Raw genomic sequence first — 15,675 nt, 5'->3', positions numbered from 1 at the left:
AATGATTGCTCGCAAACTTAACCGTTCTCCGTGTATATATGGAGCAGTCAAAATAATTACCAAGGTCTAAACGGCAATAATTTAACAAGAAAGATCCTCGATGAAAGCAACATGATCGGACATCAAGGATGTGCTTCTCCAGCAGTCACTGCTGCTTGAAAAAGATTCTGTGAGCTACAGGATTCCTGCTCGGTATTACCGACACCTGCTAAATATACAGGAAATTATTTACTGAATTACGAAACATCTGGGTTAAATCCATCCTCGTTTTTCTGCTCACTTGATCCTCTCCCCACCCCCTAATGCAAACAGTATTGACCCTGTTCCTGATGAGAACATGCGCCCGGCCCATCAGAGCCATAAAGTGCGTGTAAATGATCTCAGAGGCCGGGGCCGAGCCGTGCCGGGGCATAAAGCAGCGGGTTACTGAGTGCTAGACATGGACGAGAGACTACCGCTCCGGGGACAGGGTGTTGCATAAGAGAAGAAGGGCCCATTCCCATTAGGGGGTAGGGGCGCTCGACCAGGAAAGGGAGACCTGTGGGGTAGGGGCTGCTGCATTAGAGAAAGGGGCCCGTTCATGGGGAGAACCACCTTGAGAGGGAGAGCTGCACAAGTGAAGGGAGGCCTGCACGAAAGGGAAAAAGAGACTGCCGCGTGCAGATGAGGGACAGCTGCATTCAGAGACTGACACACGTTTACTGGCGAGATGGACTACATCAGCATGGACCAAGGGCACAGGGAGAGTTGGCACATTCTCCAGGGGCAGGGCTAACTGCGCTGGAGAGAGGGAGGCCTGGAGTGAGATTTCTGCACTAGGGCTCAGGGGATGCAGAGGGGAAGCAGGATGAGGGCGAGGCACCTGGGAGTGGGGCTGGTGCACCCGGAAGAGGGGCGCAGGACACATGCGTCAGGCAGCGAGGCTCCTTCGCCAGGGCGAGAGGTGTACCACCGTGGGGAGCAGGGTGGGGGTGTTCAGTTGCACAAGGGAGATAGACACTGGCACCTGCAGCAGGGAAAGGGGCTCCTGCAAGGGGGGGCTGTGAAGGGCAGCTGCACGAGGAGACAGAAATGGGGCACCCGCAGAAGGAGTGAAGGGCAGCTGCCCCGGGTGAGGGGCACCTGCAGCGGGGTAGGAACACGTGCAGCACGGAGCAGGGCTTCGGATGAGGGAAAGTGACTGACTGGTCGATAAGAGAGCGGGCGCAGCAGGAAGACACCCGCTGGACCAGGGAGACCAGGGCGGCGACACCGCGGCGGAACCAGGGCTGCTGCCTTCAGGACAGGGTGGCTTGCTTTAGCATGAGGGTGGGCACACGTTGCTGCACTGAGTTCATTGGGCATGCAGTTGGCAGCGCTAGGTTGGGTATGGCAGCACCAATGTGGCCCTGCTGACTGGACCAGGGCGAGGACTGACACCGCAATTTCTCTTTTCAACCTGCGCCTCACAACAACCAAGTGCGTCCTTGTAAAAGAAAGCAGTAGAGACCGGGGCCTTTCTTTTAGAGGGGCACTCCTCTTAAAAAAAAAAAAGTTTTCTCAGTCCCGTTTACAATTATGCTGTTTGTTATGAGGTGATGCACAACAGATACTTGAAACTCCACGGGTCTGCAACAGGGCCTCTCCTCTTGATACTCTTCTGCAGGAGTAAATGCACAAGCCAGTTTTCATTGTAGTGCAAAATGATAAGTGAAATAGTTGCAATACAAATCGCATTTGCGAGAGATTAAGCTATTGCCATTGTAAATGACAATGCCATTTATTGATCTGTTTTCAAAACTAACACATAAATAAAACGTTTGTCATTCATAATGCCAATAGCTCAAACTTTTCCAAAGGCGAAACCGTTGCATTGTAAATGCTTGTTCTTATTGTCATTGTTGCTTCAAAGATTTGTTATCTTTTGTGGCACACACAGTTTTAGTAGTGGCTCCGCGTTGTGGCGCGGAAATGTTTCACAGTAGAAAACTGACGTCCGAGCGTCGGGAGGGACTTATATTGCTCCTCTGACGTAGTCCGTGGATGATGTCCAGGCGGAGCCATGCGTGCGACACCTTACTCCGACACTCAGAGTTACTGCTGAAAAATCTCCGGATCCAGACTGGCGTCTGGAGGATATTCAAAGTTAAGGAATCTGAGGCTAGACTTTGTCTCTACCAGATACCTCGTTACTGAAGGTAAGTAACTTGTTTGATTACTTCTTTTTGGTTTTGTCTAAGTGCTTGTGCACATGACTCCAATTTTACTGACCCTGAAAGTTTGATACATTTGGTAATCCAACAACTGCACTATTATGCACATGCATTAATCTTGCCTTGTATCCCAAATGATGAGTGCACTTGTTGGTGTCATATCAGTTCTGCCCCACAGTACGCTATCTGTATGCCTGTAAGCAACTTATGTTTTCGGGTGATGTCACTTTTGGAGTATTTGCATCACGCTTGTGTTGGGTTAATTTGATACTGATCTGCTTAGTCACAGATGAGTCTCTGAGTGATGTGCATCTGCACTTACTTATTCCCTAGCCCACCCTATTTTCATTTCTTATGGTTTGAACTATTCCCGCAGGCAACCATTACAGTTGGGACGTTCCAATTTTGCTGACTTTGCTGGAGAGAAGCAATGTTGCTTGGAAATCAGAGTTTAAAACCACCTTGTTTGCCATAATAGTTATCTATAAATAATTGCTGCTGTAGAGTAGCAACTATAATCCACTTCTCTTTCAAGTTTCTTATCACAAAGGGTCTTATTAATATCCCCAGGCATCATATGTAGCTACATGCAGGCATTGTATACTGATCCACCCTTTTCTGTTCTGGGTACTATTTTTTTAGGTTTGAAAAAGGAGGAGAGGTTCCACAAGCTGGTCCTCAAAAGGGATGTTAGCACCTACATTGCCTACAGAGAATGTTCAGGATGGGCAGGCAACTCTTTGTAGGCTTTTCTAGGGGCTTATTATTATAACATCATCACAAAAGAAACCATCTCAAGATTGACAGTGTTTGCATAAACATGCTAGGTGTTGGCATCGGGTGTGATCACATGGATAATTACTCCCCCTTATACTGATGCTTTAGACTCAATAAAGGCTTTTGACTGTGACACACGGATACATGGACTTCTCTAGGATTAGTCACTAAGTATTGCGGTCTCAACACCTCTTGTGGAGCCCATGCCCAAAGTGGCCCGGCCACACTGCAGCATTCGCTGTCAGTTTTCTGTAGCCCTAGATTCTTCCCTAGTCTTTCAGTAGGTGATTAATCTGTGAGACGAAAGAATAAGTTGCCCATGTATTTTTCTTAATTCTACTGTCCACGGATGCAGTGTTTCCAGAGTGAACGTTCGAGCTTGTATATATATATATATATATATATATATATATATATTTGTCAGTTCCATGGTTTGGACTTGTAGAAACCTTGTCTGAACTGAGATATGAGTCATAAGTAGCTCTTTTAAAAGGGGGGAAATAGTTTCTTGAGCCAGTATAATAATTGCTTTGATTCTGGAGTATACCAGATCTGCTCTGTAGCACACCGTTAGCTGCGTAAAGCATTCCGAAATGACTTGTGCTATCTTTCCTTTGATGATGAAACTTTGGGAGGAAGACAGTAAATAAGAAGGTATGTCTAGAGAAACTGCCTCAGTTACTACCTGTATATTCGCCAATATGAATCGAATTAAAAGATCAAAACTGTAAGCTTGCCAACCTAACTGTTAAGAGTGTTCCATTCAAGTCAGTTGTAACTGTGAAATCCACTGCATTTTATCACTAGGCTAATCAGGTTTGCTAGTTTGCAGATTTTGTAGAAGCAGTTTAGCATACACATAATGTTGACTTATAGGCGAATTCTAGTCCCACTGTAACCCCTCTCTGGCTCTTGAGAAAAAGCCCAACACCCCTGCGTGGACACTGTCTAGGCCACTAGTCTGCCTCACAAACATAAACCGACCTAGCAAGGGGAGCTACAATGCTATATATATATATATATATATATATATCAACAACACGAAGGGTAGCCCTGATGAAAGGAAGCCTCAGGCAGTTATAATAAATCCATTTTATTAGAGGCTCGACTTGCCAGCAAAGTTCAACGTGAACAAGGAACTTCCAAGTGTCTCTTATCCCTCTTGCCAAACGCGTTTCAGGAACAACGGTTCCCTTTCTCAATGGCTTGGAACTGCATCAAGTTCGTAATGCTGCCTCGCACTATTTTATCTTCACGGGCCCTGCTCCAGTGGGCGTGGCCACAACAGCCTTCTGGGACCTGTAGTGCGAAGAAATCAAACTCAAGTGAGTGCCTCGAACTTTGCAGGAAAAATTAACATAGTCTTAAAACCCCAGTGGGTTGAAGTCAATGGCACGGTGAAAACTGCCCTGCTTTGTAGTAGAGTCTCAGGACACTGTCTCCCATATGCGCCATCACCCACACGGCGATAGCACAGGTCCGCTTTTCGAGCAGCGAGCAGGGCCCGTGAAGATAAATAGTGCAAGGCAGCATTACGAACTTGATGCAGTTCCAAGCCATTGAGAAAGGGAACCGTTGTTCCTGAAACGCGTCTGGCAAGAGGAGAGACACTTGGAAGTTCTGTGTTCACGTTGAACTTTGCTGGCAAGTCGAGCCTCAATAAAATGGATCTAATACAACTGCCTGTAGGCTTCCTTTCACCAGGGCTACCCTTCGTGTTTTTGATATATATATATATCAATCACACCCTCTTCCCAGCCCAACGACTGCTCTCCAAGATGGAGCTTGTATCATCACGCACAGGACGTGAGTCATCTGAATGAACCAGCAGGCACCCAGTGTGTTTTTGGGCCGTAGTTTGATTTGCATTGGGCTGTGGGGGAGGTAAACAACACCAAAAGAAGATGTCGAGAGATGAAGAAACAACGCAGTTGAAGGGCAAGCAACAGTAATGTGTGGTGCAGACGTCGCCTTCTGTCCAGGGCTCCTAGGGATAGCAACCGCACACCTGAGGTGTAGTTGCCGAGACACCTGCTGTTGGACCAAGAGCCTTTTTCTCACCACCCCTAGGCGATAATATTTGATATTTGCACATGGTTGGCAAGCCCAACCTCCACCCACAATTCCTCCATGCCACTCTGCCCCCCACGAGGAAGGGAACCCCCCTTGTCTTAAATATAGAGAAGGAAGTTCGCCCACAGCAGTGTTAGGAGGGTGGTTGACCTGGTTGAGAAGATGAGGTTTAAAAATATTCTGGTGATTCTAGTGTCATTGGGCACTGAGAAAGCCTACAATTTAGGGCTAAATTGTTTAAGCTACCTCTGTTTGCTGATTATTTTTGTAGACCCTCGCCTGCACAGATTGGACAATTAAATTTCTTTCAAGATGTAGCAAGTTGTAAAATTAATATGGGGAAGTCTGAAATATTAAACCGGACTCTCCGTGAGAGTCCCTTTGTGAGAGCGATAGCACTTCCAGTGGGACACAAACTCCATTAAATACTTGTGAGTAAAGATTACGACATCAGTGACTGGCTTATTCAAAGCTAACTATCGTTTACTTCGTGCAGTCACATGTAGGAAACTATGTCCCTCTCTTTTTTCCTGGATAGGCACGATTAACGCAGAAATTATGCTACTTACCTAGGGTACTAGATCTGCATCTTGCAAGTTATGGTTAAACCTCCCTTTTTGACCCTCTTCACAGCCCGGCACACCAAGTTATATGGCATAGATTTCATAACAGTTGCCTTTGAAGGTTATGCAAAGGACAAGATGGGAGGGGAGGGGAGGGGAGGGGGGTTGGTCGTTCATGTTTTTTTTTAGCATACTATCATGCCGAGCAACTGAGAATATTGACTGATGAAACTAACTATAGACAAAATGTGGTCACATTTGGAGAAGGCTCTGATTGGCCGGTGTAAGTAGGATGTGGTTTGGTTTATCAAGGCATTAGGCATGGAAGTCCTATATCTAAGCTTGCCAGTGTGTACTACACCGTAAACCAGGGACCAGTGGTGGCTCGTAATGTCGACGAGTAGTGGGGCGGGCCGCGGGCACGCACAAGCACAGTCCCTTCCTCCCATCCCTCACAAGCACCCACACACACATACTCACTCCCACCCATCTACATGTGCACTCACACCCATCCATTCACAAGCGCACACATACACCCATCATTCGCTAGCACATACCCATGCACACACCCCTTCAAAGCACACAGCACTAAGTCACATACATTTTTCTTGCGCCCACCACAACTTATAGTATGGGGCATCGGATCAGCCCCCTTTGAGCCAGTGTCTCGAATTTTCGCGAGTTACGGCATTTTTGCTTGCGATCCATGTGCACATTTGCCATAAAATTAGCACCCTTCAGTGTTACGGCTGGTAAACCACTGAGCTGTTTACATTAAAAAAAAAACATTTTTATGAACGTTTAGTTTACCTCCTTTTCAGTATAATACAAGGGAACAAGAGATTTAAAATACTACAACCCCGGCAGGTGCAACTTCGATTACTTCCGACAGGTCATACAGCCCACACTCAAACACTAAAATATGGTAGCCATTTTGTGATGCTTTTTTTCATGCAATAAGTTAAATAAAAATCAATACAAATTACTACTATGAGAAATACGGCACAGATATCAGCCTTTCAGTCCTGAAACGACTGAATCTCATTACCAAAGAGGCACAGTACAATGTTTTTATCATTGGTGTTTAGAGAGTGCATTTGTAATTGCTATATTAATCAGCGTGCCCTTTCAGAAGCCGAGCAGCCTTGCCAGTCAGGCCCCTGATTTTCAGACAAGGTATTCTGCGGCGCTCAAGCAGACGTTCACTAGTAAAAGCTTTCTTAATGTCACGATTCTTATATTGGTCATGGTTAGCAATTAAAACCCCTCACTTGAGAATTACGGGCGGGAGGGGTTTGGAAACAACAACACAGTCATTAACACAAATAATATAATTAAGTAAAAGTAAACTTACCGTCCAGCAGACTCCAGAGACTCCGTCGCGATTCCCGCCTCCTCGCTTTCAAGTCCTGCAGGCAGCACCAGCACATCATCAAGAAGGCGGCGCGGCAGGCAGCCTCCCTCTCCACTGCCGCGTTTTTCATTGGTGCGGCCGGCTGCCCCAGGCTACGTCATTTTCTCTCTGTATGCAGAGAGAACAGGGAGAGTTACTCGAGGGCAGGGGGGAGTGGCTTGGGGGAGTGGCTTTCCCACTCTTGTTAATACTGTCTGTTTGGGCGGCCTCAGGCTGCCCAAACAGTCAGTATTAACAACAGTGGGCAAGCCACTCCCCCAAGCCACTCCCACCCCCACTCTAAACCAGGACGTCCGTGCGAGAAGGCAGAAACAATGGTAGTTATATAATATGATAACTACCATTTGTTCTGCCTTCTCGCACGGCGAGAAAGCAGGGGGGGGAGGCGCCCAATCGCCCCCATGGAGAAACCGCCACTGCCAGGGACCTCTTAGCCACTAAATTGAAGCACATGACTTTCCCTACACCATTCACTTTGATTCACCCCGATCCTTCTTTACGGGCCCTTGATAAACGGAGAAAATTAAGTTGTAGGACTATTTGCATATGTTTCACAATGGTAAAATGAAGCCCTTTATGAGAAGGCTCTTCATCGATTTTGGTCCACAGTGCTCGTGTAATCAAGCAAGTGACTGGCTGCTCAGAGATATTGTTGTTGAGGTCCGCCCTTATGGAGAAGGTTCACTATCACAGACTGTGCACTGATATGGTGGTGTTGACGAGCAAAATAGCTTATAAAAACCATGTAGTAGAAAAGGTTCAAGGCCACCCCTTCCCACTAGTTCACTATGATATACGTGAATCTGGAATATTTGGACCATGGAACTCCGGATTAGGGTCTGAGGCTGCCACCACTGCGTTTGTATGCTGAGTGCCTGTCCTCCAACACCTAACAGCCGCGATGTATGGGTTGGTACACACATTCAGAAAGCGCTGCTGACTTGACAACTAGGTCTGACCGGAAATGCATTTCACCCATTAGGTTCTGCAGCATTATTTGGTTAGAGCCTACTCCACAGACCCTCCACGGTTTGGAGGTTTTTCTTTGGTATCTATTCTGAAGGTGAGGAATCTGCATTTAGATGTATCCATCAGAGGAGCAAATTGCTAACCTGCGGTAACAATCTTTATAGTGGATACTCTATCTAACTGCAGATTCATGGTCTACCTCGCATCTTCCCGGTTTGAAGGGTGCTCCCTTTGTACCATCTAATAATGTCCCAAGTTGGGCGGGCTATGGACTGGTTGGAATCCAAAGTGGCCATTTGGTCTAAATTGCCATTGTCCATTACAGGGCGGGTGGCATTGCTAAAAATGGTGGTCTTGCCTAAATTCCTTTATCTGTTTTCTAATGTATCAGTCCCCCTTACACAACATTTTTATAAAACCCTGCAAATACAGATGTTGTCATTGATATGGGCTGGTGGACAAACCAGGGCCTCCTGGAATCTTCTGACGCTTCCACTCAGACAGGGGGTTCTCGGAGCTCCAGATATGCCATTATATGTGTTGTGCGCACAGGCACAATTTCTCCACTTTTGGATCTATCCTACACCGTACCATCCGCATGTTGCGGTGGAGATGGATGCGGTGGCACCAACGCCACTGAAAGTGGCCCTCTACAAAAAAGCACCTTGGCCCAGGCAAGATATTGATACTTCTGACCTACTGCGGTGGGTCTGGAGGGAACTCCAGAGGCGAGCTAACGTCCCACTGTTATACGCGCCCTCTATGCCATTGCGTGATAACCCCATACTACCATGTCTGGAGGTGGGGGGACAGGTGGTAGAAATAGGAGATACACAGCTGCTAACCTTTGCAGATTTATATCCAGAGGGCAAATTTTGGTCTCTACCTGCAGGCACGGAGGGTCAGGAGACGACATTTGCGGACAAATCCGCCTACCATCAATTAAAGGCCGCTTGCCACGCAAGGGATTCCAAGAGGCCCCCCGACGCTGAATGCACTTGAATCCGTTTTGGCTAAGGCTTCCCCTAGGAGGTTAGTTACTCGGTTATATACCGCCATGCAGGAGCAAACCCCTATAATGCATCCTACATCCTTACACCTTTGGAACATTAGAGTTATAACCTCCCCTGTCGGATGAGCAATGGAACTATTGCTGCAAACAATTGACAGAATTATCCCCCAATTATAAACTTAGGCTTGTACATTTAAAATTTCTGCATTGTTATTACAGAACCCCGATAACTCTGTACAAAATGAAGCTGCGCGAGGATGAACGCTGTTGGAGATGTTCGTATGAACCTGCTTCATTCTTGCATATGGCTTGGGACTGCCAGTCGCTTGTACAAAACTGGACGGACATTTTCACGGCAGTCAACCAGATTGTAGAGCGCAATGATGTGCCTTCGCCACACCTGGGCCTTCTTGGGCTAGTACAGCATACCCTACCCCGCAGGCGTAAATTGCATGCCCTCCTGTTGCTACACGCGCATAGGCAGATTGCCCTTAAATGGGGCAGGAAAAGAATACCCACCTTTACTGAATGGTTATCAGACGTCACATATGGCCACACCCAACTCGGTATATACTGGGAACTTATGCCACCAATGTCTAGACCCAAAGACATATGGGAGCCGTTTGTACAATGGTCCACCAGAAGGTCACATTACCCGAGCATCACAACTGATCAAGGCTCTGCGCGTGAGCCAGTCTAGTCCTAAGATAGTGTGGCTGGTAAGGTATCCCCCTTCTGTAAGAGCCGAAGTTCAGAAATTTGAAGTTTTACACCATATATGTCGCGTTCATGTCAATGCCTATGTCTATGTAATGTATGTATAACCAGGTCTTTCTAGTCTTTCACCCCATACGTTGTGCACTGTTGTGCTTTTTAATCGACCCGTTTCATTTCAACGCTGACTGCATTGCTTACATTGCTATTGATCTCCCCTCCCTCTGGAGTATTGCTCTGTTGTGTAGATGTCGGAAGCTGTACCAGCTGTTTGGTTTGTTGTTTGGTTAGTAACGAAGCTTGATGTAACACATGATGTACAATTGCAATGTGATATTTGCTGATTATTGTGTATACCGTAAAATCAATAAACAGATTTATAAAAAAAAAAAAATAATAATAATGTCCCAAATTAGAGATCCGCACATAAGTACCGACATTTGTTTTGGGCTCCACGACCAAGAGTACAGAAAGAGACAGCAATAAACTGAAGATGGGGCACAGGGGTAACACATGAATAGTTCAGATGCTGCACATCCTGGGTGGAATGAAGCATACACAGAGCTGCACGCCACCGTCTAGTGGCACATAAGAGCACTGCTATGAGAATTTCAAGATCCAGATTCACTATCAATATATGTTCCGTGATCCTCATCAATGTCTTCATAATCCTCAAATATCTAAGGAAGTGCTTTAGTAAAATCTATCTCTGCTGCTCTCTTTGTTCATAGCGCATACACGATAGAAATAGATCCTGTCTCTCCTCTGTCTTACACAGGTAGCTTAAGTCAATGCTGCTTCTCCACACTGTGTGTACTTTTGTAATTTTAATTTTGGTTTTCATACAAAGATCTACTTTTCCATTGTTCTTATTTTTTAATTTTTATCGTTTGCAAATATGATGTATTCAGGAACAGTTGCATCCCAAGAATAGCTCTTTAGGCACTTACAGCCAGATTCATCATAGTGAAATCGGCTCGCAAAGGGCCAGATTCTCAGAATCTGGCCCTTTGCGAGCGCAATTTTTGCATTTGGGATTCATCATCCCAAATGCAAAAATCGCTAATAGCGAAATCGCATATTTGCGAGGAATTGCATTTAAGGAATATCTATTTGAGATTCCTTAAATGCAATTCATGAAACAATTTTAAATTGCGAATTCGCAATATTTGGTCGCTATTTACCACGAAGTCAGACTTCGTGGTAAATAGCGAAAAAAAAGAAAAAAGCACTTTAGTGCATTTATCTCAGTTGCATGTTACACACACACAGGTCCTTTGGACATGTGTGTGCGCAACACCTGTGTAAATTTGCATTTCAGGGGTGCTACAGGGTGTCCTTTGGAGACCCCTGGCACCCTTGAAATCGCATCCCTATTTGCAATTAACAAATTGCTAATCGCAAATAAGGAATAACTCCCCATTCATTCCTATGGGCCTGTAGGCTAATCGCAAATAAGGAAGATGTAGGAATCGCAATATTTTTTGCAATTCCTACATGAATCCTGTTTTGCAAGTCCTTAATAGCGATTCCTTATGAATCGCTATTAAAGACTCGCAAAACGGGTCTTTGATGAATCTAGCTGTAAGTCTCTGATTGCTTCTCTGTGCCACCCTCTGCAGTCAGTTTATACTAATTTCTATGCGTTTAATCACTGATTTATGACCTTTGGGCCTTTAAACGCTTGCCATGTGCATTTGTGCAGGGAATTTGCCACTCTAAACCCTATTCTCCTTCAATCCAGTTTTTAATTTCGCAAATACCACCTTCCTAAATGGAGTAAATAAGTTATTTTTGTTTCCGTAGGCGGGGATTGCCTGTTGTTACTTTTACGTAGCCAACTATATTTAGCCTATTCAATAATTTATTAGACAGTGGACTTTGAATTTTGGAAGACCAAACATAAATGTTGCTATGCCGGAGCAGGGAAGTAACTCATTCACAGCAATATTGGTATTGTGTATGTTGGGGGTCACACTATCTATTGGAACAAATGCCACATGAAAATGAGCTTGGTTGCTTTGAGATTCCCATTTTTACTGCAAGAGGGTGCCCGCACAAACATTTTAAGATTTGGATGTGATGGGCGGAGTATTGAGGCGTGCAGTTGGAGCCCGTCTCTACGGCAGGGCCCCTTGACCCGGCCTAATACCCATTTGTATGTGTAAGACGTGGTCTTATGTGTAATGATATGATACAATCATTGACAACGGTGCATTTTCTATTAATGTGCTGCTCTGGGGAAGGCTTTAATGCGATGGGGTGGGGTTGTTGGGCAGGGCCGGCTCTAAGCTCACGGAGGCCCTGAGCAGGGAGTGTAGGTAGGGGGCCCGAGGCTGCCAAATCCCTGCCAGGGGCCGCCACGCAAATATGTATCTAAGGATATATATTGGCGTGGCGGCCCTGTGCAGGTGCACAGCTTGCACATGCCTTAGGCCGGCCCTGTGTTGGGTTATGGTTTCTTTGATGGTTTTTCATCTGTATTGCTCTCCATTTTTCCTTGATTTGCTTTTGTCAAAGTCAAAGCCATGATGATGTACGCTTATCATGCAGAAGTTTCTGGGTTACAGAGCTCTGCTTCATATATGCTATTTGACGAATAAAATCTTTTTTTTTTTCAATGAGCTTGGTTGAACACTGTTAGGCTAAAAACCTGAAATTCATTCACACATTGTGCAGCGTACCATTCCATTTCGTCAACAGCACCATTGCAGTTTTCCCTCCAGTGACCTACGAGCAATTTCCTATTGTAAAAGTCATGAACATGTTCGCAAACACCACGTTGTCCCACCATACTGTATACTTAGATTCAGTTTGTATCCTGCATTCATAACACACTTTCTCTTATTTGTGTTCCTTCACAGGTGTTCAGAAAAGCCTTGGTTAAAATGTTTGAAAGCAAAGGGTTAGACTGCGTTTTCCTTGAGACAAATCTAGACACAAAAAAACGGTTTCATATGGTCTACGAGTGCATTCCGCTGCCCAAGGAAATAGGAGATATGGCTCCCATTTATTTCAAGGTATGTGGAAATGTGTTGATTTGTTTACTTGGCAATTTATGTACAATGTTCTTTTGAATTTCACGTTGCTATGCGTTTTCACAGTGGTGGTAATAGGGGGCTGGCTTGCAGGGTCTGCAGTAAATACGTCTTGGCTGTATAAGTGACTCTATGGTTAATTTGTGCATCAGTCATATGACTGTATAGTTATAGTTAGGACCAGTTACCGGTGGAAGAGCATTTTTTGGTTTGCTAATAACTTTGGTGCTGTTTGATGAATCTTCACGATATTAAAAAAAATAATAATAATAAAGTCAAGTTTCTTCCTGGAAAGTTTCAGGGTTAGCCCTCAAGCTGAGATCAAGAAAAAGAGATATCCCATAACACCGTTTCCTCGTTCAATGTTCCATAGGAAAACTGAACAGTGATACAGCAAAAATGGCTTGAAGGAAGTGCACCAAATTTGGCAGAAAGCTAGATCTTAGTCCAGAAAGCATGCTTTTTGTAATTTGGTGTAAATCTGTTCAGTAGTTTTTGAGAAATTAAGGTTCAAAAACGTTACATCTATATGGCTGGATTAGCAGGACTCTCGAAAGAATCCTACAATCATGCAGGTTAAAAAAATAAAGTGGGGGGCGTGGCCGGGCAAGATGCCCGAACGGACGTAGCCCGTCTCGGCTCCTGGTTCACGCGCTGTCTAGGTGGGGAAAGAAGCGGCTGCGGCAGCACACACTCACCACAATCGAAGTCTGCGGGCATATAAAGATGTGAGGCATCGGCGGAGTATGTCTGCGCGCGCTGACCACCGCAGGAACTGCCACATTTGACTTCGCCGTCTTGGAAGGGGAAGGCTCGGCGGGTTAACATGGCGGCATGCCTTCTGCGGTGCCGGGAGCCCTTGCCGACTGCACTTCGGTGATGAGGACGAAGCAACCCCGACTTATAGAGCGGAATGCGAGGCAAGATAGCGGAAGACCCGGGGGTAACAGCGGTAATCTACTTCGTTATTTAAATCGGCTGAACTTCACCTCCCTCGCGTGTGCCTGACCTCAAAATGGCGGCTGCACTTTGCTAAATGGAGGCGGACTTTCGCGCTCGCAGCTTGTTGCCCAGAATTGCCTGCTAGCTTCACTATAGAGGGCTCATCGTGCGCTTTAATCAGAACCCTCGCTTCACTAGGCATTGTGGGGCATAATTGGAAATGGCCTGAAGGTTTGGGGTCTGCTGCACACCACTGCTCGATACCAACAGGCTTATGCATCTCCCCCCTAATTGCGGGATCCACCAGCGCCTGACAAACGCAGCCCACGATCCTTTCACTGGCAACACTGCTCGCCACAGTCGGGCAGATTGCTGTTCCCACTGAAGCTTCTGGCCGAAGGAGCAAACCCTCAAGGCTTTCTTCGCTGCTAAGGGCACTACCACGCACTTGATCATCACGCTCTCACGCAGCGACAGTGGCGGCCCTTGTGCACCGGAAGACTGTTTGGCTGAGCTCCTGAGAGGGTTCTTCCGCAGGATTCAAGGTACAAACCCTCACGACAAGGAGATCGACCACTCTGGCACCACCTAATGACTCTTCCCAGTCGGAATCTGGCTCAATAAGTTCTGGATATGCCTACTCGCCTCTGAAGGTTTCGCCCTATGCCGCCTAAGAAGACAACGAGCAAGACACCAAATAAGGTCTCAGGCTTCTTCTTGACTGCAGAAAAACGATCTTTGCTACGGGGAGACGCAAGCTCTGTAGCAATGGCTCTTACGAAGACGGAACTTCTAACCATTTTCAAAGACTTCAAATCTGAATTACACAGTGACATTAGCCAATACATCAAATCTTCCATGGGCCAACTGCGATCAGACTTGTTAGAACGCTTGTCCTCTTACAACATGATGTGGACTCTGTAGGCACTATAGTTCTTGACCTCAAGGCACACCACCGGGAACAAGAGCAACTTTCTACCGAGCTCCGGGACGATGTGCGATACTTAAGGAGCAACTCCACCAGTCACAACTCAAGACAGAAGACCTCGACAACAGAGCACGGAGGGAGAACATACGAATCAGGGACCTGGAGGAGGGCGCAGAGGTGCCCGACCTGGAGGCCTTTGTGGTAGGTCTCTTATCGGAGATTTTGACTCCACAGACTCTAAAAATAAAATTGGACAAAGTTCTTCGAGTGGGGGCTCTACAACACGGAGAGAAGAAACTGCAGCGCGATGTACTGGCAAAATTCCACTCCTATAAAGTCAAAGAGGCTGTTCTCGAGGCGGCCAGGGCGAGGGAGTCCGTTGCATTTCAAAGTCATTCTTGCACCACCTACCAGGATGTCGCACCATCGACTCTGGCACAGAGACAATTGCTCAGGCCCGTTACCACTAAGTTGCGAGCCGACAAGTTTAGGTACAGATGGACCTATCCCTTTGTGCTCAGTTTGAAGTTCAGAACAAACAACGCCATATCACCGATCTACAGGAAGGCTTGGATCTTCTAGGCATTCTCTGAAGAGGATACCCCTGCCCAAGGCAAAGCTGGAGAATCTACCCGAGGAGCTCCGTCAACCTCAGCATGGTCTGTTGGGTCTCGCATGGGGAGGCATTGATCGCTTTCTGGGCGCTCCGTGGGCTACTCATCACAGCCCCCTGCTTACCCGCCGTAATGCCGGATGTCTCTAGAAGCCTTCGATGATGCACAGCAGGGGCCAGCATCTACTCCTGTGCCCCGCTGCGGACCCTGTTCCAGGGGCGTCGGACACTTTCTATAGAGGAGGAGTGGTCATGGACATTGTAGACTTTAAAAGTAAGACCGATGTTGGTACCTTTAGTCTATAGCAAATTGGGTTTAACAGTTGAGGTTTTTATTGCTGTTGGAAACCGGCTGTGATCCACGATGTTGCTAAATGTTTTACTTGCTAATGTAAATGACTTACTACTGCGATTTTCTAGATGTGGGCTTTTATTAAGAC

The 15,675-nt window shown here is 46.2% G+C and overlaps 1 protein-coding gene across 1 annotated transcript in view; it reads left to right on the top strand.

The window, feature by feature from the left end:
• The window catches only part of CWF19L2 (CWF19 like cell cycle control factor 2), a 1,282,529-nt gene that overhangs the window by 1,170,585 nt on the left and 96,269 nt on the right, over positions 1 to 15,675 (top strand). The window contains exon 15 of the mRNA XM_078657031.1: positions 12,579 to 12,734. Coding sequence (XP_078513157.1) covers positions 12,579 to 12,734 — 156 coding nt within the window. The remainder of the gene's footprint in view (positions 1 to 12,578; positions 12,735 to 15,675) is intronic.

The sequence above is a fragment of the Lissotriton helveticus genome, chromosome 8, assembly GCF_964261635.1.
Source record: "Lissotriton helveticus chromosome 8, aLisHel1.1, whole genome shotgun sequence".
Taxonomy (NCBI): domain Eukaryota; kingdom Metazoa; phylum Chordata; class Amphibia; order Caudata; family Salamandridae; genus Lissotriton; species Lissotriton helveticus.
Note: the sequence above shows the minus strand (reverse complement) of the source record. Positions and strands in the feature narration are given on the sequence as shown.